This window comes from Odocoileus virginianus, chromosome 6, assembly GCF_023699985.2.
Source record: "Odocoileus virginianus isolate 20LAN1187 ecotype Illinois chromosome 6, Ovbor_1.2, whole genome shotgun sequence".
NCBI classification, from domain to species: domain Eukaryota; kingdom Metazoa; phylum Chordata; class Mammalia; order Artiodactyla; family Cervidae; genus Odocoileus; species Odocoileus virginianus.
Genome location: NC_069679.1, coordinates 1,967,942 through 1,995,573, shown reverse-complemented (window position 1 = coordinate 1,995,573; position 27,632 = coordinate 1,967,942). Strand labels below are relative to the sequence as shown.

At 47.7% G+C, this 27,632-nt stretch overlaps 1 protein-coding gene across 1 annotated transcript in view; it reads right to left on the bottom strand.

The window, feature by feature from the left end:
- PDE8B (phosphodiesterase 8B) overlaps positions 1-7,391 on the bottom strand; it is a 254,927-nt gene extending 247,536 nt beyond the window's left edge. Inside the window, exon 1 of the mRNA XM_070468576.1 lies at positions 7,199-7,391. Within this exon, the coding sequence (XP_070324677.1) occupies positions 7,199-7,222 (24 nt within the window). The 5' untranslated portion in view covers positions 7,223-7,391. The remainder of the gene's footprint in view (positions 1-7,198) is intronic.
- Positions 7,392-27,632: the final 20,241 nt, after the last annotated feature.

Genomic DNA, 27,632 nt, shown 5'->3' with positions numbered 1-27,632 from the left:
GGCACTCCTGGGTTACTGAGGAGATCTTTTGTGCAGTTCTTAAAAACAGAAGAGATTTGATGAGGTGCTGAATTTACCTCTTCACGTTCCATTCCATTGCAAGGAAGATGGCCTTGAATTTTCCCTTTAAAAATGCTAAATGGAACTAGTAAAAGAGCTGAGAAACATAAAAATCATTTGTTTTCCTATTACTTAATCAGCCATGGCCTCCTAACACACATACAAGGGTAAAGAACTCATACAGTGTTAGTGTGTTTTTGAGGTCATTTTCTTAGCAACATGCCAAGCGCTCTTGGGGATGCTGTCCACAGGTCTCACTCAGGAGTACTCATACTTGCAATGGAGGACGCTGCTGGTCATGTGTTTTAGATGATTGTTTTTTCATCCACTTATACTTCTGTTTATTTTTCCTAATCATCTAGGGAAAACTTTGAAATCTTTTTCAAAGATCAAAACCAGGGCTGGGATTAGAGTAAGATGACTGATTGCCATTTTAAGAAAGTACTCACTCTCAGACGCTGGCCCTGTATTTGAAGGCCTCCTTAAATTTTGCAGCCAAAGCTCCTCACTCTCAGGGTCACACAAGTGACTCTGTCACCAATCTGGAGGCTACAGACAACACTTTGGTCAAGGAATGTGGATGCCGGGGAAATTAAAGCTTGTGAGGCAGAAGATCTAGGTTCCAGACCTCTCTTTACCACTTTTACCATATTCCAGAAGGGGATGACAGAGGACAAGATGGTTGAATGGCATCACTGACTCAATGGACATGAGTTTGAGCAAGCTCTGGGAGATGGTAATGGACAGGGAAGCCTGGTGTGCTGCAGACCTTGGGGTCGCAAAGAGTCGGACACAACTGAGTGACTGAACAACAAAAATCAAATCTAAGATAACACTGATTGTACAAAACACCATCACTTTATGTAACATTAAGAAAAAGAAATGCTGCCCATTTAATTATGACATAATGGTATGCTGCTGCTGCTAAGTCACTTCAGTCGTGTCTGACTCTGTGCGACCCCATAGATGGCAGCCCGTCAGGCTCCGCCGTCCCTGGGATTCTCCAGGCAGGAACACTGGAGTGGGTTGCCATTTCCTTCTCCAGTGCATGAGAGTGAAACGTGAAAGGGAAGTCACTCAGTCGTGTCCGACTCTTCATGACCCCATGGACTGCAGCCTACCAGGCTCCCCCGTCCATGGAATTCTCCAGGCAAGAGTACTGGAGTGGGTCTCCATTGCCTTCTCCCATAATGGCATAATAATAGTCTTATAAGATAGAAGAATTGGTTCCAGTAGCCTCTCACAGCCTTGAATTTTTTCAACTATACTGAGGGATTCAGCAATTTCTCCTGCCTTTGGTTTAGTTACTTGACATAATAGGTAATCCTCTTGCATATATATCAATAATAAAACATAAATCTAGCTCAATGTACTTGTGGGTATCTTTTCCATGTTAAAAGCATTTGTCTCCTACTTTGCAAAAAATCTAAGAAAACTGAAATTGCATCATTTCCCCAATGACAAATATTTTGCTTTATCAATATCAAATTTATGCACCCTGCTCTATTCCCTAGACTCTCTGTATAACCATGTTAACAATCATTTGTTTTAATGCCAAATCACAGTAACCTTTTTGAATCACCTGAATCAATAATTAGACTCAAGATATATATCATCAACAATGCACCTATCTCCACTGAAAAGTTGAAAATATCAGATGGTAATACTTAGTAAATGCATTCACAGGCAATAACAAGTACATCACAACCACTGCCTGGCCGTCAGCAGTTGGTAAGGTGCTGCCCCACCAGCAGGAGTGGTCACAGATCCAGATGGGTAATCAGTTCACAACTCCCTTGAGTTCCTAGCTGTGCCCTTCCTTAGCTTCACAGTAGGACACAGGACAGTCAATACAGTACATACAGTATCTGTGGTCTCATAGGCAGGCCAGCAACTACTCCTAACGCAGATCTGGCCTTGGCCTTCCTCTACTTTCGGGGGATGCACACAGTTACTAGAGATGATGTGTATGGTTCAGCTCCAGAGAAGCCACTGCCTTGGTTTCCTGTTGGCCTCCATATTGGTCTAGTCCAGTAGGCCCAAGGCCACATGACCACTCCAAGCTCTCCTAGTTTCAGGGTGGTCCCAGGAATCTAGAGTTTCACAATAATTGAGACAGATAATTCACCCCAGGTATAGAGCAATCCACAACTGTCTTAACTCCTTATGTTTCCAAGGAAAAGTTGCGGTGAGAACGTAAGTCTGAGGCTATCTTCTCAGGCAGATCAATGGGAAAATGTTTCTAACTCTCAGGTACCATTGACTGCAAAACACACCCTGGTTCCAGGGGCATTAAAATGGGCAAGAGTACATCCCAGAAAAACCGAAATGCTGCTTTCACATTTAACACTTTAATAGCCAAGCTGGGTGTCTCAACTGAAATGGGGATATCATCTTAATGGGCAATTTGAGGGAAGGGTCTCTGGTGTTGCTTTTCAGCTATCAGATAGAATTGCGAGCCTGTGACTTTAATGTGTGTGAGCTGTTGGACTTTTATAATGGTCACTGAATGACTATGAGACCACAGCAGGCACACGGAAGCCCTGGGAACTCTAGGAGCAGAGCCTCTGGGTGGTCTGTACACTGGGTACAGGCTGGGGCAGACCACACTGAGCCCAAAAGGCTCTGTGAACTTCTGAAGTTGCAAAGTAATCAGAGTCCCATTTTGAGCCCCCCTAGTATAGGCCACGGAGAAGGCAATGGCACCCCACTCCGGTACTCTTGCCTGGAAAATCCCATGGACGGAGGAGCCTGGTGGGCTGCAGTCCATGGGGTCACGAACAGTCAGACACGACTGAGCGACTTCACTTTCACTTTTCACTTTCCTGCACTGGAGAAGGAAATGGCAACCCACTCCAGTGTTCTTGCCTGGAGAATCCCAGGGACGGGGGAAACCTGGTGGGCTGCCGTCTGTGGGGTCGCACAGAGTCAGATACGACTGAAGCGACTTAGCAGCAGCAGCAGCAGCCTAGGCCAAGTACTTTACATACATTATCTCATTTAATCGGCACAGGAACCCTGTAAGGTTAAGTATTACTCTTCCCATTTTACAGATGATAAAACTCTGCTGGTGAGGATGGTGCTGGGATTAGAAACCCAGGCAGCCTGCTTCAGGATGCAAGCTCTTAGTCACCACTCTCACCACCTCCTACCTATAGTCACCTTGTCTCACATGAGATTCAATGCCATTAATAAAAGATTACTTGACACAAGTAGTAATACTGGACCCCTTTAAAGAACACCCAGGGAATTAAAAAAAAAAAACCACACATTTTTTTAGGCAGTGGGGGAGGATGTGATGGGAAAAGAGAAAGGATTCCATGATGTAGCTTCAGAAACATATTGTCCTTCTCAAATAAAAACAGGTGACGACACCTCAGTACGTGCCATCTGACAGAGAGTGTGTTATGGAATGAACTGTGTCCTGCCAAATTCACAGGCCAAAGTCCTAGCCCCAAGTACCTCTGAAAATAACAGTATGTGGAGAGAGGTCATTTAAAAAGGTGATTAACATTAAATGAGGTCATTAGGGTAGGTCTTAATCCAGCAGGACTGATGCCTTTACAAAAAGAGAGTAGGACACAGATTTGTATGTAAGATAAGGCAAAGCCACATCTCACACTGAAATCCTCAGAAATCTGGGGTACCAAAAATGGGTATTTCAGGAGTTCATGTGCTGTTAGGTAAACCCATATTAAATTCAGGGTTTGGAAGTTAAAAAAAAAAAGTCAAATATGGACAATTTTATTTGTTCATCCTCTAACTGTATACATTTGCAGAAAAGACCTTGAAACCAACAAGTCCTACTAACCCTACTTTACAAATGATACACCTAAGAACCACTCAGATACACTGATTCATCAAAAGCCTGAAAATGTGTTAAAGCAAGAACTGGATGCCAAACCAGAAATTACATTTCTTTTTGTGAACACAAGTAGGCAGAACCTATTAAAAAATACATACTAAATAGTAACCATACTCTTTCATATAACAATTTCTCCCCTAGGAATTAATCTACCAGAAATATCTGAACAGGTGTACAGAAATATATAAATGTGAAGACCCACAATGCTAGCCCCATATGTGATGTGAAAACTTAGAAATAATCCGAGTGCCGACTCACAGGGAATTGGTTGAATGAACAATGATTCATCCATCTACATGCAAATCTATGCACTATAGTTAAAAAGAAAGAGGTCAGCCTCTGCTCATATTAAAAGATGCCCAAATCATATTAAAAGCAAGAAAAGATACCTAGAAAAATAAGAACACAACTCATAAAGTGTTTATTAATATCTGTGCACTGAGGGGTATAAAGTAGTCAACACTCAGTAGGTACTTTTTTCCCTCCCCACCTCTCCTGTCTTACACATCCCTTGGATTATTGCAAATGAACCCAAGGAGCTGGTCCAGCTCTACTGCCTATCAGCTGGGTGATCTCACGCAAGAAGCTTCAGTTCCCCCACCAGTAGGTTAAAAGAAATTAAGAGCACTTCCTTCAGAAGTTGTTGACTACATGAGACTACGTACATAATGTGCTTAGAACAATGCTTGGTTGATAGTAAGTGCTTAATAGATAGGCACCATTATGGTAATGATGATGTTATTCATCTCTGGAACCTGAAGAAACAAGGTTTCCTTAATTCATGTTGTATTTACTTTTTTTTTAAATCTCCTTTAAAAAATTATCTTGTAAGAAAACATAATAAATCATGCTGCTTATTTTCCTTACTGAAATTAAATAAAAAGGCAGTGCTTTTTAAGGCAGTGCTTACCTCAATAAACTCTAGCAATATTAGGCATTCTGATATTTAATGAATCCTCTAAAGACAATTTCACTATTTCATTACTGAAGTAATAAACTGCTTTTCTGAGAAGTTAATATTAACAGAGTCATTCCTAGGTAAATAAATTGTTTATCAGGTATAACCCAAGGTGCCTCCATGAAATACGCAGTAGACCATCCCTCTTTTACTGAAGGATCAGTTTGGGTGTTCTCTACTCACTTAGGTTAACGGGGTGGTTATGGCCAAGGTCTTTCAAATGCACAGAAAGAATCTTTTATGCAACCATGCTGCTGCTGCTGCTAAGTCACGTCAGTCTTGTCTGATTCTGTGGGACCCCATAGACAGCAGCCCACCAGGCTCCCCTGTCCCTGGGGTTCTCCAGGCAAGAACACTGGAGTGGGTTGCCATTTCCTTCTCCAATGCATGAAAGTGAAAAGTGAAAGGGAAGTCGCTCAGTCATATCCAACTCTTCGAGACCCCATGGACTGCAGCCCACCAGGCTCCTCCGTCCATGGGATTTTCCAGGCAAGAGTACTGGAGTGGGGTGCCATTGCCTTCTCCTTATGCAACTATACTCTGACTTAAAACAGGACTTTCTATTTGAGGTCCTTCCCAGGGCATTCTAAGTATTAACTAAACCAGCCAGGCTTATTCCCACAGATCTTAAGCCTGAAAGATTTGTGCAGCTCTATAAACAGAATAGAATTAAAATACAGTTCACCCACAGTTCTGATTCTGATCCAGTATTTCTTTGGTCCATGCATGCTCTGTGGAACCAAGTACAATCTAGACTCCAAAGAACCAGTGAGCATGGGAAAGCTACCAAAGCGTGGCAAATTACTGTTACAGAAACTCCCAGAATTAAAGGATCTTTTTGAGCCTTTTGTGGTAGCTGAGATGCAGACAGGTTAGGTGTCTTGCCCCAGGCTTCACAGCTGGTACAGGTGGGGCTGGAATTCAGGGAGCAGGCTTCCCAATAGCGATGCTCTTTCCCCTGCTGGAGAATTACTGTTCTTCTGTTTTGCTTCTTGGAAAACTGAGCCAAGTTAAAATAGCTCATTCAAGGTCAGAGGGGCAGTCAAGTAGAACTTGTGATGCTGACCAGCAGATTATACAATCCTAGAGGGCGGGTCCTCTGCCGCTCACCTACCCCCTCGGCCCTGTGTAAATGTTTTGGTTGACACAACACTTGAGTTTAGAGGAAGTGTCTCTTCTAGGTTTGCACTACGTGTTTAACTTCAGGTTCTGGCACACGCGCTTCAGTTATTATCGGAGCAGGCACGCCCCCCAGTGTCCCGACCCAGCGGGCCGCCAAGGTTGGGGGCGGGGGCCGGATAGCCACCACTCAACCAGGTGGTCTTGCAGCCCTAGAAACTCGAAACTCGCCCAGAGCAACTCCTCAGCGATGTTTTTCTGGTTTTGCCAATCTGGAGACAGTAAACTGCTGTAAGATCGAGCCGGAAGCAGAATGGTTGGGCACGCCAGTCTTGAGAGTACAGAGACGCCTGCTGAACGCTGAACACCTCTAGCTAAGCTGTTATAAAGGCTAATGCAAGCCTCGCCTCCCACAACACTCCAGGGACCGTGTCCACTTGATCCCGAGAACTACGTGCACTTTCAGGTGACACTCCCACGCCCACCAGGACCGCCCCCTGCCCACCCGAAGTTCCGGGAGGCAGTTTCTGTCTTGGTCCAACGCCTCTCCTGCACCGGACCCTTCTCACCCGCACTTTCCTCCAGCCCACAGTGTGAGCCCCTTCTCTGAAGCTACATTCCATCTCCCCCACCGCAGGCTGGTGGTATAAACCTCACGGCCGGTCCAGGTGCCCAGCGAGCGCGGACCCGGGAGCTGGGCGCGCGCGCGCGGGTGGGAGTGGGTCCCCGGATCCTGGAGGGCGCCCTCCACCCAAGCCGAGGGCTGGGGCGGCGGGGACTAGCTTTGCTGGAGGGATGGCAGCTACGCAGCCGCTGGAAGCACTCAGAGGAAGGCAGGGACACGCATCGCCCAGAGACGGCGTGGGAAACTCGGGGCGCAACAGGAGTCAGCGCCACTGGCCCGACGGCGCTGCAGGTCGGCTCTTGCCCAGGGAAAGCGCCACACAGACGCAGATGCACTGCTGGTGGGTGATTGGGATCATTTGGAATTATAAATCGGACGGTTACAGCAGACAATCGAGGTGCGCCCCTCCTGGGAAGGAAGAAGTTGGGCACCAGTACACGGAGAGGCTGGAGAGGGAAGAAGCCCCTCCGGAACTGCATGGTATCCGAAACGGGTGCAGGGTCAGCTCTGGGCTCGGGGTGGTGGGAGGGGGCGGCTGGCCGGACGTGCAGATCCAGCGCTCGGGGCTCACCTGGCCGGCGTTCGGAGGGTCCATGCTGGAGGCTGGCGGCTGCCGGGCGCTCGAGAGGTGCCGGTGGCCCGCACCGCAGCCCCTCACAGAGGGCACAGGGCGGCCGCACCCCGCACTCGGGCCTCCCGCCCCGCGCCAAGGGGCCGGTCCTTCCGGGGGACTCTGGCCGCGAGCCTGAGCCTCTGTGCCTTCACTCCCCAGGCCCGCCTGCAGCCGGCGAGTGCCTGGGTCCTAGCGCCCCTCCCGGGTGTGAAGCCCGACGTGGAGCCTGCTCGGCGCCCCCCGCCCCCTCCCCGCAGCGATTCCCGCCACTCGAGGAGGTAGGGCTAAGGACCAGCGCTGCCCAACCCGGCGCTTCTCAGGACTGGGAATCTGGACAGGGAGCTTCTTTCTCACCACGCCCACCCTTCCCATTTCATCTCCCTGCGCTTCTACTCCCCAAGAAAACACAGAAGGATCAGATTTGCCTCCTTCCTCACTCAAATCCGTGTACACTATCATTCTAAAGAGATTCTGTCACAGACAGCAGTCATGACAGATCATAGCTGGTTCTTCCTCAAAGTGAAAGGAAGACTTCTGTATTCAAATGAATTTGTAAAGGACACCCCACTATGTGTCTGTTGGGGGGGCGGGGGGGCGGTGACGGGGTGTTGTCCTTCGGCCTTAACTGTGGAGACAACTGACCAACGTGAGTCAAACGTGGATCAAGACAAAGGTCCTGCTCCCCTTCCTGCCCCCTCTCCATCTGTTTAGGGAGCTGGAATCAAAGGCCTGCGCAGATATGGTGAAGCTTTCAGAGACTTTGAAGAAGTAATGAATCGAGCCCAGTTAAATGCTTCAGCTGTAAATAAACCTGGCCTCCAGCTCCTGGTTATTATCACATCTGCCCCATACCTGGCTCCTCCGGTGGAGGGATGTCTAACAAAGACCTAGGAAGCATTTACAAAAGCCTCTCCTTTCTCAGCTGCCCACAGGGCTGAGTCAGTCCAGTTAAAACCAAGATCAACAACAGTGATCTTTTCCTGCTGACTTTCTCATCCAGAGAGGCTGATGAAATTTCGAATGGCAGGAAAGGAAAACAAGTCATCTTCAGAAGTAAAACCTATTTCACAGGACATGGAGACAAAAAGAAGTATTATTACTTGGGCATTAGCCATGATCATAAAGGCCAATCATGAGCCATGAGAGCAGTGTGAATATAGCCTTTAATGTCTTTTTTTAAAGAGCTCAAAACCTTTTCCCTCAAGAGCACTCCTCTCTGTATGGACTGACTCTAAAATGATCTCCAGTTATCCCCACTTCCTAATGTTCATGCCTTTGAGGACTCCCCACCCCTTGAATGTCAGGGAGCTTGTGACTTGCTTCCTATCCATTAAGTATGGCCAAGGTGATGGGATGTTTTTTCAATGACTATGGTACTGTCTTGACAGGAGATGCCCTCTTCTGCTGGTTTTGATAAAGCAACAGCCATGTTGGGGAGGCCCGTGTGGCAAAGAACCGAGGGGCCCTCTGGCCTAGAGCCAGTAAGAAATGAGGCCCTTAGTCCAACAAGCTGCAAAGAACTAGGTCCTGCCAACAATCAGGAAAGCCCAAAAGTGAACCCTCCCTTCTCTGAGCCTTGAGATGAGACTGTATCCTCAGTTAACACAGAGGACCTGTAAACCCGTGCTTACCTTCTGACCCACAGAAACTGCGAGATAATATACGTGTGTGTTCAAGCCACTCAACTTGTGGTGGTGTGTTATGTACAACAGCAAAACTAATACACTCCCTCCGTCCACAGATGGAAATGTGAGGCAAAGGAGATTAGGTACTAGAGTTAAGGTCACTGAAATCAGCAGCATAATCTATCATCATTTCACTATCATAGCCTGAATAGACAAGGAAGGGTTTCCTAGGTGGCTCAAGTGGTAAAGAATCTGCCTGGCAATGCAGGAGACGCAGGCAGGAGATGTGGGTTTGACCTCCGGGTTGGGAAGATCCCCTGGAGGAGGAAATGGCAACCCACTGCAGACCTGCCTGGAAAATCCCATGGAGAGAGGAGCTTGGCAGGCTACAGTCTGTGGGGTCTCAGAGGAGATGGACATAACTTAAAGACTGAGCACATAGACAGGGAAAAGCAGAATAGCTAAGGCATCTGAAGGTGAAAGGGCAAGTTCAGGTTGGGACTTGAAGAGAGGTAAAGCTACACAACTTTGAGAAAGTCTAAGGCAAAAATAACCCAGCAGGTAAAAGGACAGTCTGAAGAACTCAGGGTAAGTCAACCCAAGCAAAACAAACAAATAAATATCTTCAGAAAGTAAAGTAAGAGGAAAACAAGAAAAACAGTAAGAAAGAGATGAGGAAAGGTAAAGGCACCAGATCCTCTGAATCTCTTTTTTCGTTATCTATTTTTAAAAAAAAAACCCACAAAAAAACCCAAAGCCACATCCTTCACTCCTGGAAGTGTGGGGGATTTTCCAGAAGAACTGCTTGAGAAGTTCTAGGAGGTCAGTAGCGCACAGTACGGGCCTGTGCCAACCAGCAGGTTGTCTGCTGTTCCCAAGATACTGCATAAAAACAGAAGGTGTCTCAAAACCATCAGCCAGCATTGAGGGTCCGCACGTATTTGTGAGCTTGTCAGTGTCTTTAGACCCCTAGTGTTAAAAGTTTTCTATCCCATCTCAGCTATAATACAGAAAAATTGAGGCTAACACTTAACCCTGTGATATACCTTGAAGGGTATTATGGAGTGATGTGTGATTTTTAAAGAGAGGAAGAGAGAGGGAGAAAAAGGAAAGAAAGAAGGGAGGGAGGGCGGGAGGGAGGAGAGGGACAGGGAACTAAAGCAAAGGGAAGGAAATGAAGAAGGGAAAGAAGGGACGAGAACCCAAAGCACAGAGTTCCCAGTCTAGCGGAGGAGCGCTGAGAGATCTATCACAGCATAAGAAAGCACTGTTCTCACACTTCCCGTTGCCTGCGGGACATCTCCACGAAAGTTCCACCCACATTTCACAACAAAAATGTTTCTGAACCAGGAAGCATCCATCTCCCCACCGAATCTGAGTCCCGGTGGTTAACGCCACTAATGCCTCTCCCAATTCAAACCATAGCCATGCGGCTTCCCTCCCTGGCTGTACCAACCAGCCACCTGTGGGGTCATGGCCTGCCCCTCCGTCGGCACCCCTACGGCCAGGAGTGATACACTCTGCCTCTCCTAAGCTAGGTGAGCCGCAAGAGCCAACACGGGATGATTTAACTCAGAGGGGTCAGAGTCCAGCCTCCCCACTGCTCATGCCCATAATGTCTCCTCCACCCAGATTTTACACAGCTTGTCATTTCCTCTAAGTCGTTTTTTCTTTTTTTTCTTTTCTCTAATTGGTCCAGCACTGCTCTATCCTAAAGTTGAAAACTGTAAATATTTCTACCTGTGGCAACTCTTTGTGCCTTTAAAGCCTTCATAAGACTGTGGATCTGACACTCCCTTCTACTCTGAAGAGCAATTTAACACAATGCTTACTTAGGAGGAATGCCCATTTATGGGGTAAAAGGAAATGGGCAGCAAATCCAATGGCACCCATTCCACAGCTGTGCCCATAGCTCGATGCGTCCAGCTGTTTCGAATATGGGAGAGCACACAACAGCTTCCGGTTGGTTGTTGGCTGTTGGTTTTTGGTGGCCCCAGACTTGTGATGGGATCTGTTTCAGTTCTATAACCCAACAGGCAGAAAAAGACACTGGGAGAGAAAAAAGCTGTTTTCCTATAGGGAATAAATGGAAGTCTGACCATGCATGAGTGGAAGAGCAGCAGTTACATATTAATAACAAGACTTTGATTCCACCGATAAGGCTAAAACAAATGAGACACACCTTTTCGGCTTCTCTGAACATGTCACTGGCCATTCTTTGAAGACTGAAGATGTTGATGGTGCTGACAAGCTGGAATTTATATGATTGCTAAAGTATGAAAGACTAGTACTTTCAAGTGCTGCCTGCATTTGACAACTTCTGGAGAAACTAAGTCCATGGTTTACCTTCAATCGCAATATGTGCATTAAACTCCCGTTGTAATTCTTCTAGCCAGTTGGTATACCATTATTCCATTACCACCACCCATATCCTGAACGAAAGGAATACACAAACAGTAACATGACTGACCTTCTGACAATAGAGGAACAGACTCTGAGAGGTCACTTGTTATCACCTGTGGCCTCTCTTACTCTAAATATGTGAGTAGTTTCAGTCTTCCCTAATCATAAGGAAATCTCAGCCTGAATCAAGCAAAGCTCCCCTAAGAAAACACAACCCATCTCCTATATAATTGCAGACCAGACCTTCTTCAACCTGGATCCCTGTTGTCAGAAGGGCTCAAGTCAGAAACAGAGAGGAATAGAAAGTTTTGAGCAAACCTGTATTGTCACAGGGACAGGCATTAGCTCTATGGCCTAAAGTTATAGATCTGCAAAGATTAAACATGGACTAGAAAGTTGAGCTTTATCAGTAAAATCTCCCTCATCGTTATTTATCAGCAGGAGGCCATAAGCATGAAGTTGCACTTGAATCTGAAGAGAAGCTACTGTGCCAAGTGGCTGCCACATATTCCTTTAAGTGCGTTTGAGACCAAACCCCTCCTCCGGTCTTCACTGATTCTTACACCCAGCACTGATGCTTTCAAACTGTGGGGCTAGAGAAGACTCTTGAGAGTTCCTTGGACTGCAAGGAGATCAAACAAGTCAATCCTAAAGGAAATCAATCCTGGACATTTATTGGAAGGACTGATGCTGAAGCTGAAACTCCAATACTTTGGCCACCTGATGCAAAGAAGCAACTCATTGGAAAAGACCCTGATACTGGAGAAGATTGAGAGCAGGAGGAAAAGGGGACAACAGAGGATGAAATGCTTAGATGGCATCATTGACTCAATGGACATGAATCTGAACAAACTCCAGGAGACAGTGAAGGACAAAGAAGGCTGGCATGCTGCAGTCCATGGAGTTGCAAAGAGTCAGACATGACTGAGCAACTGAACAAAAATGGATGTATAAAACACATTGAAAACAAGGTGAATCCATACTGCTTATGTCCTAGTGGAGGAAGAGACAATTACCATGAAAAAATAAAAGAAAAAGACCATTTTAACGTGAGCTGAAGATAATAAAACAAATTATTGCAATAGAAAGAGATGGATAAAGGTGACTCTGGGAGGTCAGAGATGGCTTCTGTGGGGAGGGATGTTTGACCTGACACTTAGATTATCTCAAGGATCTGGGAAAGCAAAGATCTGAGGGAAGAGGATCCCAGGGAGGAGAATAGCAAATATAGACTCCTGAAGGCCTCACAAGTTTGGTAAGTTCCAGAAAGAGACAGGAGGCCATTGTGGGGATGACCAAGTGAGACAAGAAGCCTGGTGATGGTGTTAAGCAGAGAAGAAACATGATACAATTTGCTTTTTAAAAAGATCCTTCTGGCCACTGTGTAGAGAATCTATTCTAGGCATTCACAGGGCAGCAGGAGGCTGCTGGACCAATCCCAGTGAGAGGTGGCGATCACGGAGGAGAAAGCAGCAGACAGTAGACAGTCAGGTTGGGGCTGCAGGGCCTTGAGGGTGAGGCTGACAGGACTCCGGACGGGGTGCCGTGGGGAGTGGAGAGAGGAGAGAGAAGAGACAGCAACACCCCTAGCTTTGGGGCCTGGGCAGTCAGGTGGACAGTGGACCCATTTACTCAGATGGGAAAGGGTGAGGCAGGAGCAGGAAAAGAGTGAGTGGGAAGTCAAGAGCTCCAGTTTGACCCTGTCAGCTCCAGACTCCACAAGACATCCAAGTGGAGATGAGAAGCAAGCCACTGGATCTCTGAGTCTGGAGCTCAGGAGAAAGGTCAGGGCTGGACTCACACGTCTGGGAGTCATCTGTGTGCAGCTGCTGCTGTTCGCTCTGGGGCCAATCATCAGAAAGGGTGCAGAACCACAGGCCACGTCCGCCAACTCATTGAGGTTCCACAGAGGATGCCAGCAAAGCGGCTGGGCCCCGGCTGATAGGAGGAAAACCCATGCAAAGAGGAGGAAACTCTTTAAACCAACTTGTCCACTGATATGAAGAGCTTTATGGAGCACTTCTGAAAGATTTTACACAAGGACTAGACGTGCAGATTGGCCCATTATAAAGATCAATTTGGGGGTGGAGGCAAGCAGAGGTTCCAGAAGGCTAACGGAGCCAGAGAAACAATTAAGAATAATCCTGAAGAGTGGAGGAGAGCCTGAAGTAGAACACTGGCATCAGGAATGGAGAGGAGGGGCAGAATGAGAAAGAAGCCCAGGGGCGCAATAGGACTTGGAAGCCAATGGGCTCTGAGTGGGCGGCTCTTGGACGCTGGTATGAACCACTAAGACAGGCAATGGTTGGGCAAAAGCAGGAACTCTGGTGAGCGCGTCTGAGTCAGGGGTCAGAGGTGCCTGTGGAACACACCGGAGATCCATCTACCTAAGGGGAAACAGGCCTGCAGGTGACAGGAAATGCTTGGACAGGAGCTAAGGATTCAGGCATCATCAACATAAACATGAGAGAGGAGGCTCTGAGCAGGAGAGCTAAGGATCTAGCCTTGAAGGTTTTCAAGAGGTGAACAGAGAGAGGGCTGGACGTGGAGACTTGAGTGGATGGCCAGAAAGTAAGGTACCTGCCCTCCAGCCAGATGTGGGTGCAAGCCCAACATCTTCCAGGCTAAGGCTGACAAAAACCCAAAAGACTGCAAGTAGAGAGAGTTACTCCCTAACAGAACTAGCGTTCTTCTAGAAAGTGAAATATAGCTCTACACACAGAAACACAGTTAACCCAACAAAGTTTCTGGGGTAGGATGTTTTATCTGCCTTTAAAAAATTAAGTGGAGGAGGTGGGAGTAAATAAAAACAACAACAACAACAAAAAAACACTTCTATTTTCCAAATTTATCTAAGAATTAAAATGCAATTTAATCAAATTCTTACAACTATAGCAGGCTTTAAAAATTAGAGCAATATAGATAAAGTAAGAAGCATCTGCCCCTTAGATTTTGACCACTCTCTCTCTTGTTTACCCTTCTGCTTCTCCTCCCCAACTTAAATTTTTCCTCCCATTACTAGTCATCATATTCAAGTGAAAAGCAAGAATGTACTGATTAAGGAAACTTCTGGGGATGAAGTGCATTTGTAACAAAGTCACTCAGGTTTTAAAAAGCAGTCAACCACCTTCATAAATCAGGCAGATTTGTATTAACACATCAGGCGGGTCCATAAGAACATTTCCAAGACCTTGGACCCTAAGTTCAGCTGCTAGAGGCTAAAAAAATAAAAAAGAAAAAACCAAACAAATGAACATGGATAAACAAATGAACCTCCTCACATACGTTCCATTTGTTTGCAAAGAGTTAAAGGTAGAATACTGATCCTCCAAAAAAATCCTGCAGTCAATGAGGTTTGTCTAGACAGCCCCTAGCCTCCCTTCCCATACCTGTTCTCGCCTCTCTCCAATCCAGATACCTGCTTTGTGCCCTCCCGACCTCGGGGAGGAAGAAGGAATGAACCTTCCACTTGAGTTCACTGACTGGCGGATGGCACTTAGGTGTGAATGAATCTGAGACCAAGTGTTACCTTAGCCAGTAATGTCGGTTTCAAGACTTTTGCTTACTTACCTACTTACTGGAACTTACTTTCTTAGTTCCTTATTGGGTAGTTGGGGGAGAAGGCATGGGTAGATGCCAGCAATAAAGTAAACAGGTGGGACAAGCCCTCAGGGCTCAGGCTAGCTCCCTCCAGCCCATATAGGCTGCCACCCACGGCTTCCACAGTGGCCCCCGTTCTGTGTAGCTGTCATCAACACTGTTCCCTGTTGCACCTCTTCAGCTTCTACCAGACTAAGTTCCTTGAGCGCTAAGACTGGATCTTATTTTTGTATGCCCAGACAAAAAATGAGCACTCGATCAATGTTCACTGAATGAACAAACGAATGAACAAACTGAGGTTGGGATGCAGGAGTTATAACGTTGTCCTTTTAAGCTGCCGGAGAAGACTGAAAGACTATCCTTTATCTTTCAAACACCATCAAATGGCCTTTGTTCCCTGGGAGGTGCTTTGACCTAAAAAGTACCAGAAGCAGGAAAACAAACACCATCATCACCTGCTTCTTCTGGGTCTGAAAAGGTTAGGTCCTGACCCTAACTTTGGGTTCTCCAAACCTAAGGCCCCAGACCCACATTTATGTTGCTGGGTATTCTTCATGTTTCATCCATCGTGTTATTCAGATAAATGGTTATTGGGGTCTACTAAGCTCCAGGCACACTGCTAGGTATGGAGGACTCAACGATAAAGAAACCCAGCCCAGACCCTGTGTCCACCAACTTCACAATCTGGCTGAGTTACTATATAGGGACCTGTCCCAGCCAAAGCCTCCTTTGCCAACCACCATTCACCTATCCATCCAATCTATCTTCTGTGTTTCTTAATTTTATACATTCCTGAGAACAACAGGGGGGTTTGAAACACATTTGTTAAATAACGGCTATACTAGTTTGGATTGTTCTGCCATCATATTATCAAAGCTAAAAATATTAAAAAGCTAAAAAGGCTTGTGTTGGATAGCCTTTGTTTGCCCCTCCGGATGGGCTCTCCATCTCTCTTCCCCAACCCTGTGCCGGGGGAGGCTGACCTGTAGGGAATACATCACGGGCTGTCAGCTGGGTTCAGCCACGGTGGCACCAGCAGTGGATGGAGCAGGGCAGGAGTCATGTGTCTCCATGGCAGCACACAGCTCTCTGAGTCCCAGCATCGGCTGCATCTCCGAGCCTGTTCCCATCTTCCTGGTGGCACATTACCATCGGCCCCTGGTGCTGACGGCTTCTCAGATCTTGCTAGCCCGTGGAAACTGCGTCATCCCTTATTGGGTCCCCGCAAGTCTGCCCACCACCCACACCTGTTGAGGACAAGCCTTCCTCTGTTTCCTGAAAGAACTCCAATACAAAGCCCATTTCTTTCAGCCTCTCGGGGTGGAGTCACAGATTCCTAAAGAAACGGGTCTACTCTCAGTCCGGGGCCTTCAGAGCTATTTGCAGCCACCCTGTGATCTTTACTATCATCAGCCTACGCAGGCTGATTTTTTAAAACAGACCCTATGGGTTAGGCAAAAGGTGGCGTAGTGGTAAAGAATTTACCCGCCGATGCAGGGGATGCAGGTTCAATCCCTAGGTCAGGAAGATCCCCTGGAGTAGGAAATGGCAACCTACCTCAGTATTTCTTGCCTGGAAAATTCCATGGAGAAAGGAGTCTGGCGGGCTACAGTTCATGGGGCCACAAAGAGTCAGACAGGACTGAGCGTGTACATACACATGCCAAGACAAAGGTCAGGCCTGAGATGCCAACTGAAAAAGCGCACAAGGAATCAAGTGACGAATGCTTGACATTTCAAATTCCAAGAAGTCACAGCTGGTGGAATCAAGTTCAAACTTTGGATGTGAAGCTGGTATCTACCAATTCTATCTCTTTCCCCAGGTCACACCCTAAACAGGCCAAGTGACCTCCCCCTCCGTCACAAACCTGCCTCTGCCTGGAATGCCTTCCCCACCACCCTCACCTTAATTCTGTATGTCTAATCCCTTCCCACCCTACAAGGTTAGTGCATATGGCTTCTCCATAAATGGTCAAGAAAATAAACTCTTCCTGGTCAGAAAATAACGTTTTTCCCTCCAGATATGTAGAGTATTTTGTTTGTGCTCATTTATACCACTTACCACTCACTTGTGTTAAAATTATTTGTGTCTAGGTGTTTTCTCACTCCTACCACTTTTAGAGGCCTGAGGAAAGGACAATGTCTTATATATCTGTTGTCCCCACTACAGTGCTTCAAAAATGGAAATTTCTAACTAGGTGCTTGTTGACTGACTAAATAAAAGTACTGAATTAACCACCAAAATTATTTTCACTTGGAATGGTGATATAATTGCTTCTGACTCTCAGAAGACCAAACCATATTTCACATTTTCAGCCTGAAATAGCAAATTCATAAAAACAAATGGCACTAAATTTGAGGAGAAATATTTTCAGATTGTTTCCATATGTGTTGCTATATATAACGGGTTTATGCAATATTTTAAGTCAAACTCAACACCATGTGGTCATGTATCTTAGACACTCATAATGGTGACACAGATCAGAACTTAAAACAATAACAAAAAAGTTCTTAAAGATTTGTTCATTTATCCTTCAGTTCGGCTTTTTCTCTCAATGCTTCCTTTCCAGGCTTGTCCCCGATGTCCCGGTCTGTCTGTGACTTCCATCTTCCCTAGGTAGAACTGCTCTCTCTCCTGAGTTTTTCTTGCCCTCTGTACAGACCTTTGTTATGGCTTTTATCCCACTGCTCTGCATTATTCATGTGTCCTTGTCCCGCCGTGATCACCTGCCTCCGTCTTCCCAACACCTAGCGTAGCACCTGGCACAGAGTGAGGACTCAATAAACGTACTCAGAACTGAACTGGCCTAAGGCTAACTTTGGCTTCAAAAATCTAACCCAGGCTTTCCTTGGCTTCAAGTCCTGTGATATTTATAAATTGCATGAGATGTAGGGAAACAGACTCATACACCTGCCCTTTGGAAGTGGTATCCAGGTTCCTTGTCTATAGTCAGCTACTGACCCAGATCCCAGTTGGGGTAACATGGATTTCTGCCACATGAACTCTTTTTCTCGCAGCTCCAGGAAAGCAGCAATTCAGCATCGTGTTCCTCTAGCTAAAACAGGGCCCCCTTGAGACAGGGGCATGTTTCAAGCCAGGGAAAGGAGGGAGCAAAGAAAACTAGAATGAACAGAGCATCTGATCTGTGCTCAGCCCTTTGCATGTTAGTTTCACGATATCTCAGGGCCAGCGCCACTCCACCAGCCCCGCGCGGCAGCAGGGCATCACCAAGGGTCAGTGGGACCACTGTTCTTAGACGTGCTCCCACTGGCGATGGCTCTGCTGCAGTAAACTTCAGGATGGGGATGAGGGTCAGGTTCATCTCCAGCATCACCCCAAACCACTGCCTTGAGGACACTGACCTTCCCGTTACCTGAAGCCCCCAGGTCTTTCCCACATCAGAGTGGTGGCACACACTCTTCCTTCTCTGCTCACTGGTTCACACCTCCACTCTTCTCCTGGTTAATTCCTACAGATCCTCTAGGCCAGGGGTTCTCAGAGCTTGGTCTGCAAACCAGCAGTCTCAGCACCACCTACGAACTTGTTGTGGTTACTGTTAATCAGTCACTAAGTTGTGCTCGACTCTGAGAACTCATGAACTGCAGCACACCATGCTTCCCTGTCCTGCACTGTCTCCTGGAGTGTGCTCAAACTCATGTCCATTCAGTCAGTGATGCCATCCAACCATTTCATCCTCTGTCGTCCCCTTCTCCTCTTGCTCTCAATGTTTCCCAGCATCAGGGTCTTTTCCAATGCTTCGCCTCTTTGCACCAGGTGGCCAAAGTGTTGGAGTTTCAGCTTCAGCATCAGTCCTTCCAATGAATATTCAGGGTTGATTTCCTTTAGGATGGACTGGTTTGATTTCCTTGCAGTCCAAGGGACTCTCAAGAGTCTTCTCCAGGACCACAGTTCAAAAGCATCAATTCTTCGGTGCTCAGTTTTCTTTATGGTCCAACTCTCACATCCATACATGACTTCTGGAAAAACCATAGCTCTGACTATATAGACCTTTGTTGGCAAAGTGATGTCTCTATTTTTTAATATGCTGTCTAGGTTTGTCATAGTTTTTTTTCCCAAGGAGCAAGCATCTTTTAATTTCATGGCTACAGTCACCATCTGCAGAGACTTATTAGAGACGCAAATTCTTGGGACTCACCTCAGACCTACTGAATCAGAGACTGTGGAGGTGGGACCCAGAAACCTGTTTTGTAACAAACTCTCCAGGTGATTCTGATGTATGCTGAAATTTGAGCAGCACTGTTCTAGGTTTTATCCTAACTGTCACTTCCTCAGAGAGACCTTCCTTGACCCCAGCTCCCCAGTCTATGTTACACCCCCACTGCTATTCTCTCTCATGATAGCTATTCATTTATCTCAATCTGCAGATCATATAACTGTTAGTGTGTTTTTTTTTTTTTTTTTTTTTTTTATTTTGGCCATAGCCTAAGGCAAATGGGATCTTAAGTCCCCTGACCAGGGACTGAACCCACACCCTCTGCACTGGAAGGCAAGATCTCAACCACTGGACCACCAGGGAAGTTCCCCTGTTAGTGCGTTTCTTTGCTTAAAACCTGTCTTCCTCAGCAGACTCTGCGTTCTGTGAAGACAGAGGCCGTGTACAGCCGAGAGCTTCACACAGCGCTTGGCACAGAGAAGGGGCTTGAGCAACGCTCACTTGTGTTGGTTTTTTCTAACCATAACCGGGTCATGAGCCAACCTGCCTGTGAGACTCCAGGCTCCTTCCTGAGCCCATGTGCAGACTTCTGCCTCCAGCCATGAACGACACAGCATAAACGAGAGCCCAGCTTCATTTTGGGGCCTCCCAGGTATTGCTAGGGTTAAAGAATCTGCCTGCCAACGCAGGAGACATAAGAGATGCAGGTTTGATCCCTGGATAGGGAAGATCCCCTGGAGAAGGAAATGGCAACCCACTCCAATATTCTTGCCTGGAGAACCCCAGGGACAGAGACTGCAGTCCATGGGGTCACACAGAGTCGGACACGACTGAACACACAGCTTCATTTACTCACCGTCCGGAGTGAAGACCGCCCATGACCCCCTGCGTCTCAGCCCCTCTCTTGTCTCCCCTGCAGAGGAGCCTCATGGACATACAGGTGTGTGTGTGGCTTGGGGGGATCAGGAGATGTAGGCACCATTCATCAGTAGCTTAGGAAGAAAGCAACATTTTTAACCGTGTGAGATTTTCAGACTCTCAATGGATTCTGACCTCTTTAGCTTTTTGCTTGGAGCCACGCTGAAGCCAGCACAGACGCCTCAGTGTCTCTGTAACGCAACGACTCCTGCTTCTCTTTCAGGCCTGATGTGTGTGACAGAACCAAGGTGGACTTTCCACTGTGGCTCGCTTAGGTAGGCAGGATGCTTGGATTTCAAAGTCCCCACGGAAATAATTGTTAAATGTTTTCCTCCCCATGGCTGATGGAAGGCCCCTCCTGACAACAGTGCCACTCGGTACTTATCCGGCAGAGTCTGCATGAGACGCGGGAACACCAGGAACAGCTCTCGGACTACTGTGGCTGGCTGGCTGGCTGGGGGCCACTGCAGGGCTCGGGGGCCTTGCCCTGGGGATGCTGGCTCAGGGCAGAGTGTGCAGTGGACCGTATCCCTTCCCACCTCCTACCCCAAGACGAAAGCAAGCTCACACGAACTTCCGCGGCAGGTGGGACAGAAGACAGCTGGCAGAGGCAGCCCCAGCCCAGCCCCGTCCTCCCTGAGAGCAGAGGGAGGGGCGGGTCAGCCACACGTGGTCCCACGGCCTCAGCTCTGCTCCTCCAACGCCCACTCACCAGGACGGTTCTCCTCCCCGTACCGTGTCTCTGAGTCCAGACAACCACTGGCCCGTCTGCCCCACATCCTCATCAGCACAGTCACATCTGTCCTGTCCACACCGAGACTCCCAACCTTCACAGCCCAACACAAAGAAAGCTCAGAGAGGTGGAACCACCTGGCTTGGCTAAGACTTGAAAGTAGATCCTATGTGCAGCCACTGTGGAAAAGAGTGTGGATACTCCTAAAAAACGTGAAAGAGAGTTGCCATATGATCCAGAAGTTCCACTCCTGGGCACAGATCCAGAAAAGACGAATACTCTAATTAGGAAAGATATGCATGCCTCATAGCACATGACTTACATGGCAGCACTGGTTGCTTACAATGGTTAAGACATGGAAGCAACCTAAATGCTCACCAACAGAGGAACAGATGAAGAAGATGTGGGGAGTGTGTGTGTGTGTGTGTGTGTGTGTGTGTGTGTGCATGTGTGTGATGGAACAGTATCTGTGTGCTGGGCTTAGTTGCCGAGTCATGTCTGACTCTTTGTGACCCCATGGACTATAGTCCACCAGGCTCCTCTGTCCATGCAGATTCCCCAGGCAGGAACACTAGGGTGGGGTTGCCATGCCCTCCTCCTGGGGATCTTCCCAACCCAGGGATCGAACCCAGGCCCCCCACATTGCAGGTGGATTTGTTACTGTCTGAGCCACAAAGGAAGCCCAAGAATACTGGAGTGGGTAGTCTGTCCTTTCTCCAGGGGATCTTCCCTGGATATCCAACGCTCCTGCACTTCGGGTAGATTCTTACCAGCTGAGCTACCAGGGAAGCCCCAACGCAATACTACTCAGCCATAAACAAGAATGAAATGATGCCATTTACAGCAACATGGCTGGACCTAGAGATTATTGTACTAAGGGAAGTAAATCAGAGAAAGACAAATATCAAGCTATCATTTATATGTAGAATCTAACAATATGATACAAATGAACTTATTCAGAAAATAGAAAGAGATTCACAGCCAAAGAAAATCAATTTATGGTTACCAAAGGGGAAAGGGAGGGGAGAGGAATGAATGAGGAGTTGGGGATTAACATATACACTCTGCTATATAAAAAACAGATAAACAAAAAAGCCCTACTGTAGGAGGACAGGGAACTATATTGAAATAACCTATAATGGAGAAGCATCTGAAAAGAATACACATATGTATAACTAAATCACTTCACTGTACACCTAAAACTAACACATTATTAATCAACTGTACTTCAGTTTTTAAAAAAAAAAAAAAAGCAGACTCTCTGTGGGCTCTTCCATCCCGAGTCTGAGCAGGGAAGGCGATCAATGCTGGGGACATGCTTGTCTTTCGAATATTCAAGCCCCACAGTAATCCTGAGCGACAGCATCTGTAGCTCCCTTTTATGGATGTGGAAACTGAGACTTAAGAGACTTTAAGTACCTTCCCGAGATCACAGAACTGATCAGGAAGTACTTGAACCCTGGATTGTCTGGCTACAAATTTCATGCCCTTGTCCCAAACAACCCTCCAAAGAGCCTTGGGAAGAAGATGTCTAAGTGACACCAGTAGCCTAATAGGAACCTAGAGCTTGTCCACTTACATCCTGAGCTCATGGAGTCTACTCAGTCCATCCTAACCACCATACTTACACCCACTGGGGAGACATGTTTCCCGCAGCCTTAGGTCCCTTCTATTTTTTTTGGCTGGTGGACGTGGCCCTTGTCTCGTTCATACCTCCTCACCTTGGCCCCTGTGTCCACTGCAGCACCAAGAAGGAGCCACTTGATACCTCACCCATGGGAAGCCTTTGAGAGATGTTCTGACAGATGCAGCCTTTCAGAACCGGGTCTCAGGTGGGCTGGTGTGGATGGGATTCTAAAGGCCTGGCCTCGAGCTGCTGCACATGAAGACAGCCCCTTCTGTCCCAAGCAATGCCCGCCCTGCGGGTCAGTGGGTGGTGAGACGCCGGCACAGTTTTGGAGGTCTTCTCTCCGGCTTCCCACACTGTATTTCTGGACGACAGTTTACTCTGTGCCATTTTTACCTAAATTGACAGAGAGAAGTAACACAGAAGTATTGGGCGGGCCCAAAAGTTCATTAGGGTTTTTCTGTAACCTCTTATGAAAAACCCGAACAAACTTTTTGACCAACCCAATATATAGTGGGCAACACCAAGTCAAGCGTAGAGACTACAGGAGATTCAATCAAACACAGATCCAATTATGGAAACCTTCATTTCGAAAGCAAAACAAACAAGATATGGAAAGTAAATGTTGTGAAAACTCACGGACACCCATTTCTAAATACCTTGGAAGATGTCGGTGACAGCAGCTGGCACCCTGCCACCTCTCAGGGCGTGTCTGTCCTTGGACTTCTCCGTTTTTAAATTCTCAGACTCTGTTGGTTTACTAGCTCGGAAGGTCTGAGGCCTCTCTTATCAGATGTCTGCATCAGAATCCTGAATAACAAACGTCTTCTGAACTGAGAACAAGGAAGTTGCAATTTCTCTGGGGTCAGAGACTGAGAAACATTGTTGAAGAGCTGGCACAGGAGGCCCTACTGAAACAGTGAGGGGTCCGCAGGGACCTGGGTGGAGTTCTCAGCTCAGGGCACGAAGCGGGCCGTGGTACAGACGCTGTCTGCACGGAGGCCATGGCAGGGAGTGGGAAGAGGCCATCTGCAGGGCTGAGGTCCCCAGCCTCAAGCAAGGAGTTGGGGTGTCACCCGCTCTGTTCACCTCCGGGACACACAAGCCACTCTCTTCTCCATCCCAGACACACCTCAAAAGGCCACTACGGCACATGGGGCCATAATTCACCTTTGCCCCAGCCCACGAGCCCTAACTCTCCTGCCATTCATTCCAGCTCCATCTCTGCTCCTGACTTTGCCTTGCCCCTAAGCTACAGAAGAAGTGGGACCCACCAGAGCATGAGTGGTCCCGGTACAGGCAGTTCTGGATCAGGGGGCTGGAACCACACTCCTGGTGCCAGGGCCCAGATTCATGCCCAGACAGCGGCCGGGGCTCTGTGCCAAGGCTGCCATGCGGCCTCACTGCTCCCTGGCCTCCCTCCAGCATCCATGCCAGGAAGAAACAGCCCGCCGCTCGTGAGGAGTGGGCAACCGGATGCATCCAGCTCTGACTTCTTGGGGGTCTGTGCTCTGTAGAAGCACGATCCCTTCTGCCCTTTGCCGTGGCCAGTCGGCCAGTTCAAGGGAGGACCAGGCAGGTGGGCAGAGGCAGGCACCTAATCCTGGAGGGACTCTGGCTTCAAAGCAACTGAAAATATTGTTTTCCAGGCCCAGACACAAATTCACTTGACATCACTCGTGTCCAAACAGAGGAAAAAATACAATGGAAGATTAGATCCCGTGTCACAATGTCATGGGCATAAATAAAATGAAAGGCAAGCCTGACGTCAAGAATGAGGCCTCTCACATTCCACTCCACTTCCTCGTCATCAAACAGGCAGCTCGATTTACCTGGTTGGGTGGCGGAGACTGGCTGGCGACAACAGGCAGGGGCTGTGGTGCTGCCGAGACAGCATCAGAATGGCCCCTCAGGAGACTGAGGTCCCCCAGAGCCAGCTTCACTTCCCGGGCTGGGGGTTTCGCGGGATGCGCTGGCCTTCTTGGCAGATGCCACAATTCCTTCCACACATCCCCGCAGCTTCCCCCAGTCTATTTTCTTCCTCTCTAATTTCCCTTCTCGGGGGCAGCCAGCCTGTCCCTTCACAAGACTTCCTGGGCATCGACTGAGGGAACATTGCTCTTCCCGGAGCAGGGAAGGGTGAGATCAGGCGGGGAGAGCCACGGGGCCGGGGCTGGTGTAGATTAGACGGTGGTCTCTGTAGCTCCCTTAATTCAAATGTGCCCTGAAAAGTGGTGTGCAGCTCGGCCTGGGGATATGGATTCATATTTTAAGCATATGATGGACTGCAATGAGCTAAAGGAACCCCATGAAAGAATTCTGCAATAGAAACATTCTTTCCCACCAAGTTCTATCTTTGTAAATCTAGCCATTCCTCTATTAGAGCTTTTTCAACATATTAAACATCTCGTTCCCCAAAGCCAAAAACAGATGTGGTCTGGTGTGCAATCTAACACACCTCTGTCATTGAAGGGCATCTGACTTCAAAGCATACTGAGGAATGATGACAAGTAGACCCACACTTATGAATAAACCCCCACCTATTAACACAGGTGCAAGGATCGGTACCTGCCATTTTCTGGTTTTCGCTCTTGACTCTTAGGTGGTGCCAATGAATCTAGGATAATTATGGAGACTCTTCCTAATTCACTTTCTCTGGGTCAAACGTCGAGATGTTAAGTCTTTGCTCTGAAATCACTACACACTGAGCATGAGTTGGCGGAACCTCCTCTGTGCTGGGGACCCTTCTGGCCCTGGGTGTACTGAGATGAGCAGGACCCAGCTCTGGGTCTCTCTGGTCTCACCTGTGAAGGATGTGATTAGCAGCAGCAAAGTCAGGGGCAAACAGAGTGGCCTTGGTGTCTAATAGAGACGTTAACACAGTTCTGGGAATTCCCCAGTGGTCCAGTGGTTAGGGCTCCACACTTCCACTGCAGGCAGTCGTTAAAAAAAAGTTCTACCTGTTCCTGGCTGCTCGACTGTGCCTGCCTCAAAGGGTGGTGAGCACTGTGTGGATAACCCATGGAAGGTGCTAGGTCCTGCCTCCCTCCTCCCCACTCTCCAGGGTGAAAGTCAAAGTCGCTCAGTCGTGTCCGACTCTTTGCGACCCCGTGGACTATACAGTCCATGGTAATTCTCCAGGCCAGAATACTGGAGTGGGTAGCCTTTCCCTTCTCCAGGGGATCTTCCCAAACCAGGGATCGAACCTAGGTTTTCTGCACTGCAGGCAGATTCTTTACCAGCTGAGCCACAAGAGAAGCCCAAGAATACTGGAGTGGGTAGCCTATCCCTGTTCCAGCAAATCTTCCAGACCCAGGAACAGAACCCGGGTCTCCTGCATTGCAAGCCGATTCTTTACCAACGGAGCCACCAGGGAAGCTCAGGGTGGGCAGGAAGCAATCATAAAACAGGAAAGATCACTGCTGTGTGTACATGCATAGTGGTGTTCTTTCTCTCACCCCACCCTACGTGCACACATGCGTGCAGGCACACACACACACACACACACACACACACACACACACACTCACACAGCCTGGCTGCAGATAGGTGTGATGATTCCAGGACAGATCACAATGTTATTTTTAGGTCCAGATTTCTAACTCTGCTCCCACTCAAGAAGTAGATTAGGCTGATAATGGGCTGAAATGGCAACTGGTCATTTTCCTCTCCACGTGCTCTCAGCGGGGCAGGACATGGTAGGATGCAGGGCTCAGGTGCATCTCATCTTGTGTCTCCTTATGGCTGCCGAGGATGGCTCTGTGGCCTGAATTCTGGGAGACCTATTTTTAGAAGCCATGATTCTGAGACCATAGAAGGTTTCTTCCTTTACCATAAGAATCTCACGAGGGGATGTGGTTCTTCAAAAAAGTGTGCAAGGGGACTTCTTTGGTGGTCCAGTGGCTAAGACTCCTTGCTCCCAAGGCAGGGGGCTAGAGTTCAATCCCTAGTCAGGGAACTAGAAACCACATGCTGTAACGAAGAATAGTGCAGCCTAATTAAATAAAAAAAATTTTTAAGTGTGCCAGAACCAGCCTAGGGCAGAACAGTGCAGGCAAGGTGTCGGCTTCCTCCCGTCATCCCCCTGCTTCCTCTCCCCAGTCTATGTATCCATTCCAAATCCCACTCCTGGCTTCCAGAACCTTCTATGAGAGTCCTTGTGTGTTTTGACACCATCCAAGCTCTCATCCACCTTACATCTCAAAGCTCAACCTTCCAGTAACCCTTCCCTCCCACACCTGCTCTCTGCTAGATACACATGGGTTAACCTTGAGGTGAGATGTAGATTTTATACCCACTGGTTAAAGGATGGGGTTCTTTTTTGCTTTTGTTCTTTGTTGTTGTGATAGTTAAGGATGCAAGTTTCTGGCTTCAGATCCACATTTGGGCTCTGGCCCTGCCAGAGAAGGGGATGAAGTAGAAGGCAGGAGCCTTGTACTCTGCAAAGAGGTTGGATGTTCCACTAACACTCAGCATTCTGTTCTCCTCCTTTGGACCTAGTTTGTCCTGGCTCATAAGAACCCAGTGTCAAAATTTCAGGAATTTTTGCCAGATAGTTGTTAAACAGTCATTATTAAAAGTTCTATTACGTAGGCATACAATTAAATAAAATATATTAAGAATAAGGGTAGTGTTTGTTCACTCAGTCGTGTCCAACTCTTTGCTACCCCATGGCCTGTAGCTCACCAGGCTCCTCTGTCCATGGGATTCTCCAGGCAAGAACACTGGAGTGGGTGGCCATTTCCTTCTCCAGGGGATCTACCCAACTTAGGGATCGAACCCAGGTCTCCCACTTTGCAGGCAGGTCCTTTACCATTTGAGCTACCAGGGAAGCCCAAAATAATGGTAATCAATACTTAAATCTCATCACTTCCTAGTTACTTCATGATACTCACTCTTGTCTATGCACTGGATGTTATTTATGTCTAATGAGTCTCTATGGCACGAATACTACATCTGGTGGGTAATTGCACATCTTTTCCCAACTCTGTGTCCAATGACTGGTAGCTTGAACTCAGCCACAGTGGGTAGGAGTACTTATACCAGAGAATTTGGTAAACAGTGTGAATCGGGGCTGTCTTGATTGCCTCTTCTTCCATCACACCAGTTCACGGGCATCCCACTATCTGCCCTCCCTGGGGCTCAGGAGCCAGACCGGCGGTCAGCCAGGAGAGCTGGTACCCAACAGCACGGATGTGGGGAGAGGTCTGCAGGGCGTCTCTGAAGCTCTCCCGAGCCTTCCCAAAGCCAGTCTGCTGGGATAACTTCCTACGCTCTCCCATCGTCCTGCTTCGTCCTCCCCCGACTACAGA